This window comes from Schistocerca serialis, chromosome 2 (genome assembly GCF_023864345.2).
Source record: "Schistocerca serialis cubense isolate TAMUIC-IGC-003099 chromosome 2, iqSchSeri2.2, whole genome shotgun sequence".
Lineage (NCBI taxonomy): Eukaryota > Metazoa > Arthropoda > Insecta > Orthoptera > Acrididae > Schistocerca > Schistocerca serialis.
The window spans coordinates 679,647,145-679,652,473 of NC_064639.1; the positions used below are offsets into that span (position 1 = coordinate 679,647,145).

Here is a 5,329-nt window from a genome sequence, read left to right on the forward strand (position 1 = left end):
ATAGGTTTCCAAAGGATGAAGGGCGCAGGCAGATGTGGATACAGGCAGTGAAACGAAAAGATTTCAAGCCTACTGCGCACACACGCATCTGTTCGAAGCACTTTGAAGAATATATATATATATATATATATATATATATATATATATATATATATATAAACAAAGATGATGTGACTTACCAAACGAAAGCGCTGGCATGTCGATAGACACACAAACATACACACAAAATTCAAGCTTTTGCAACCAACGGTTGCTTCGTCACGAAAGAGAGGAAAAGACGAAAGGATGTAGGTTTTAAGGGAGAGGGTAAGGAGTCATTCCAATCCCGGGAGTGGAAAGACTTACCTTAGGGGGGAAAAAAGGACAGGTATACACTCGCGCGCGCGCGCGCGCGCACACACACACACACACAGCTATATATATATATATATATATATATATATATATATATATATATATATATATATATATATATATATATATATATAACCAATAACCCTTCCCACTCCAAAAGCAATGGCAATGTGCATTGCTACTACATAAGAAGAAAGGATGATTTTTACTATCCTGGATTAAATCTGACTTTGGTACAAAAAGGGGTGAATTATGCTGGTATTATTTTAAAGAACAATTTGCAAAAACAAGTTTGGGGTTTGATTTCTCATCAGGGTTTTGTTTTATTTTGTACTTCCCAGTTACAAAACATACGAATATCAGAAACAGATACTGAATACCATTTGCAAAAATGTAGTTGTATGGCCTATGTTAGTTTTCAGATAATAAGCTGTAATGTATGGGATAAATAATATGCTGCTACAAAAATCTTTGGTCATTTACCAACAAGCATTAAAAGCCTGACAGATAGCCAACCAGCATTTAAAATCAAACTAAAATAATCTATGAATGGCAGCTCCTACTCAGTAGACGATTTTTTAGGTATAAATAAGTGATTGGAAGAATTGTCATGTAATGATAGGTCTACCTTTCATTAAACTGACACATCATTGCGAAGTATCGTATTCGTGATCTGTGGAACAAGTATTCATGTAAGTAGGTACTGATTTTGTAGATATCTTATTTGATACATCTACGAAACAAACTGTTTAAACAAAAAAAGAGCTTTCAAATGAAACTGCTTTACGTTTTGTGGGTGAACGACACAACTGAGTTCGTTACATGCGATGTGAACACGTGTGTTTACGTTACAGGTTTCGTTGTTTATGCCGATTTATGAAGTCTATAACACTTCCTACAACCAAGGCACTAAAACACACACACGCAATATTTACATTTTATGCAGTGCATAACGCGTATTGTTAGTAGAGAATGCATCTCATAATTGGTAACACTGAAATATTCGCGGCGAATATATTGCCGAACATCGAAAGTGTTTCAGCAGTTCACAAAGTTCATTGTGAAGTAATGGCTGTAAAACTAAATTTGTACAGTGGTTACGCAATAATTTATCACTTCTAGCTGTGTTTACATAAGCTACATTTAATGTGGTGAAGTTAGCAGGAAATCCACTGAGAAATACTGGAAGTGAAATCAAGAATCAGAATGCTGCCTTGAACTCCCGCCGACGTTCTGCAACAGTCACGTGATTCTATGTTGCAGCCACGGCAGATGTATAGCCGCTGCACTGCTTGCCCAGTCTATTAGTATCTATGGTCGAAGATGTATACTTGTGCATCAGTTATCTTTGAAATGAGCGGCAGAGTTGCATTCGTATTTCGAAGATGTTTATATGGTATAACTACACTTACAGTTGTAAATTGTTATTTCCCTACTGTACAAACCTTTGGTGATATTATAGTGTCTTAATAACTGTGTGCAGAAAAATGTTTTCATACTTCTCTTCTGTCGGATAAGTGCGTTTGACATATAGCGTAAGTAATAATTGTGTTACATTCTCTCATGTTCTTCAGATTGTGGGTGAAAGATTGATTTTGTTTTTGTATGTTGATGCAGACAGCATGTTCTGGAATTCTTGGAGAGGCTGCTCGTCAAAGAGATCCCTATGCCTTTAAATTAATATAGTAAGCTCGTTGATTGTAGCTATGTTAGCTACAGATTTGAAAACTGAAAACGTATTTCCCGATCTCACAACAGAAAATGAAAAGGGAATTGCTGCTCGTGTTAAGGAGAATACAAATCAGAATGTCTTATATACAGATGATGCAGAATTTTTCGCAACGGTGAAGGTAGAGCCAAGTGATATCTTCTTGACTGATTTTGTGTATGATCCCAGCAATGACGATTCACTGGGAGTTTATTTTAGCACTGACGATACGAAAAAGCAAAATAAAAAGAAATTTAGCTGTTCGATATGCACCAAGCATTATACCACTAATAGAGCTCTTAAGGGGCATATACGTTCTCACACAGGGGAGAAACCCTTTGTTTGTAATGTTTGTGGGAAAAACTATGCTTTGAAAAGAAATTTCGAGGTTCATACTGCACTCCATAAAGGAATTAAAAAGTATGAGTGCGAAACCTGTTGTAGAGGTTTTGCTCGCAAAGAACATTTAACTCTTCATGTAGCTAGAAAACATTCAGATGACAAACCATATGTTTGTACAGTCTGTGGAAAACAGTTTGCTAGCAGTTTTGACTATAAGAATCATGTTTTGAGACATGCTAAAGGAAAGTCTTTCTTTTGTTCTGTATGTGGTTCTGGATTTTCCCAGAAAAATGATATGTTACGTCACTTAATACTGCATACTGGCATCAAAGCTTATCAGTGTAATGTATGTAACAAGAAATTTTCGGCAAAATCTGCTTTAACTGTTCATTTAAATGTCCATAACAAGAAACGCTATGCTTGCACAATTTGCTCAAAGTCATATTCATCAAATTATTTGTTGAAATATCATTTACGGCTCCATGAAGGAGAGAAGCCAAATGAATGCGTAGTTTGTAAACGAACGTTTTCCTGCCGCTCCGCATTGATTTTTCATAAACAAGGGCATGCTGGTGATGGAAATTACCAGTGCCAGTTATGTAATAAAAGATTTACTGTACCATCAAGACTGAATTTGCATGTTAGGTCTGTGCATACCAAAGAAAGATGCTTTGAATGTGATGTGTGCAAAAAATCATTTTTTGGAAAAGCAGATCTTGCTAAACACGTCCTTATTCATATTGAAAAGAGATATGAGTGTAATATATGTACTAAGAAATTTGTTCGTTCATCTCACTTAAAGAATCATATGAAAATGCATGTGAAACAAGAAAATTTTGAATGTAATTTATGTAATAAGAAATATGTACGGAAAGGCTCATATGTAAATCATATGAAACTTCACAGAGAAGATTGTTAAACTGTTTTTTCATAAACTTTAGTTCACAAAGAGCATGTTTATTGTGTGTTAGAGTGGTCTTTTGTTCTGAGGTTTTAGAACACAGTGCCATGTTCCTCAGGCAACAATACTATTAATGGACATATTTCCTTCAGCATTAATGGTTGAGATTGTATGATGACAGTAATATATTATGCACTGTGGACTACAGCTGATGAAAATTATTTCATATTCCTGTTAGCACCTTTGCCAACTCCTTTTGGCGTTTAAAATACTGTTGGTCATGTTTAATATGTAGTCATGATTTTGCTATATCTGCTCCACCTTATGTTTCATATAGTTTTATTAGTTGGAAAACAGAGTAGATTCTGGAGCAAACAGGATGTATCCGTATATGTCTACTTAAATTGTAAGTCTGATAGTAAAAGAGATGCACATCAGTTTATAAAATAACATGTTGGATTTTTCTACTTAACATATTCTGGAGATGTTAAGATACTTAAAGAAATTGATCATTGTGGCTAAAGTGTAAACTCATGCCGTAATTTTGAATTGTGCTGTCTTATCAACTACCTATATGTTTGAAAATATGAAAGTTAGAATTCCTCTTTTTGTATGTGCATAATTTGAACTTGAAATGGAATTACTGTTTTATTTACAGTATTGATTATATGAGAATTTCTCTTTATATAAAATGATTCTATTATTTTGGTTACTGCTATAAATTTTTATGTTAAGTGACTGGCTGTATAAAAACAAATTGTATAATAAATACTATATAACATGCTTTCGTATGAATTGTCTGTATTCTGTCTTCAAAATTGAAGATACCAAACACAAGTATCAATCAGTGTGAGAAAGAATTTATAGTAATTACCCTTCTTTTGTTAGCACAGATGAGTTCCGTGTTGCTTCTATGTTTATTATAGACTTTAGATGTGAGTTTGAAAGAGCAAATATGTACTTTTACCGTTCACCTCATGTTTGTGTACATCAGATACATAAGGTAATAAATCATTGTTATTATGTTATTTGAAAAGAAGCTTCTCACTTCTGTGAACCAACTTGTGTGTGTTTCAAATCTCCCACTTTCTCTGCTGAGCAGAATAATAATAAAAAAGTGCTTAGTGCAATGCTAACGTACACATGCAAGTAGTGAGAAATATGGTACAACCCATCAGCATTGGGCGGTGATATCGGCAACATGTCTGTTTGCCAGTAGCCAGTATAGCGTCACATATCCACTTGTATGTTAGCTGTCAGAATATAAGGCCATCTGGACAAAAAGAGATGGTTTAGATTCTTTTTATTGTTGCCGTCAACATAATAAAAACTTTAAAGTATCAGACAACAAACCACAGTGGGGAAAAAAGGGTTCTGGAGGGGAAGGGAGGGGTGCTGTAACTATTAATGCTAAATATGCAGTGTCTAAACAGAATAGATTAGGCCTACCTTGATAACATATTTGTATACTTCACTAACTCACAACTGAACCATGACTTTCCAGCATAAACTGGTCATGGCCGCCAAACATGTCACTCTGTCACTGTAACTTTCATTTAAAAAGTTGTTTTTTCATGTGACACATACTGGAAGAGGTGAATAACAGTGTTCTCACTCAAAACCTCCCCATTGCTATGAGTGTCCTGATGCTTCAATGGCTGTGATACAAATGATTGTGTGACAACATAAGTTGGTTATGTAATACCAACAGATATTTTCCTTGATAGGTTCATTGGTTTGAGCTAATCATTCCATTGTCCAGGAAGTGTTGGCTAGGCTGGCTGTCTTGTCATAAATGTATGTTTACAGTCAGAAAAAGAGGAATTATTTTACCATATTCAATGCTGGTTAAAAGTTAAGTGGGAGGAGGGGGGACGTGCTTCCTTGCATTTTTTGTAGTTTATATATGTATGTGTGTATGTAATATGAGTCAAAAATATGGGGCATTCCACATAAATCAACTACTAAAAAACAAATTTGAACTTCAATGATTTAGAATTTTGTAATTGCTTGTCATTTTGTTC

At 34.8% G+C, this 5,329-nt stretch overlaps 1 protein-coding gene across 1 annotated transcript; it reads left to right on the plus strand.

Moving 5' to 3' along the window:
- Positions 1-1,683: 1,683 nt before the first annotated feature.
- LOC126455663 (zinc finger protein OZF-like) lies at positions 1,684-4,502 on the plus strand. Its single transcript, XM_050091431.1, has 2 exons — positions 1,684-1,889; positions 1,972-4,502. Exon 2 carries the CDS (start codon positions 2,061-2,063, stop codon positions 3,321-3,323), a length of 1,263 nt encoding a protein of 420 aa, XP_049947388.1. The 5' UTR covers positions 1,684-1,889; positions 1,972-2,060; the 3' UTR covers positions 3,324-4,502.
- Positions 4,503-5,329: the final 827 nt, after the last annotated feature.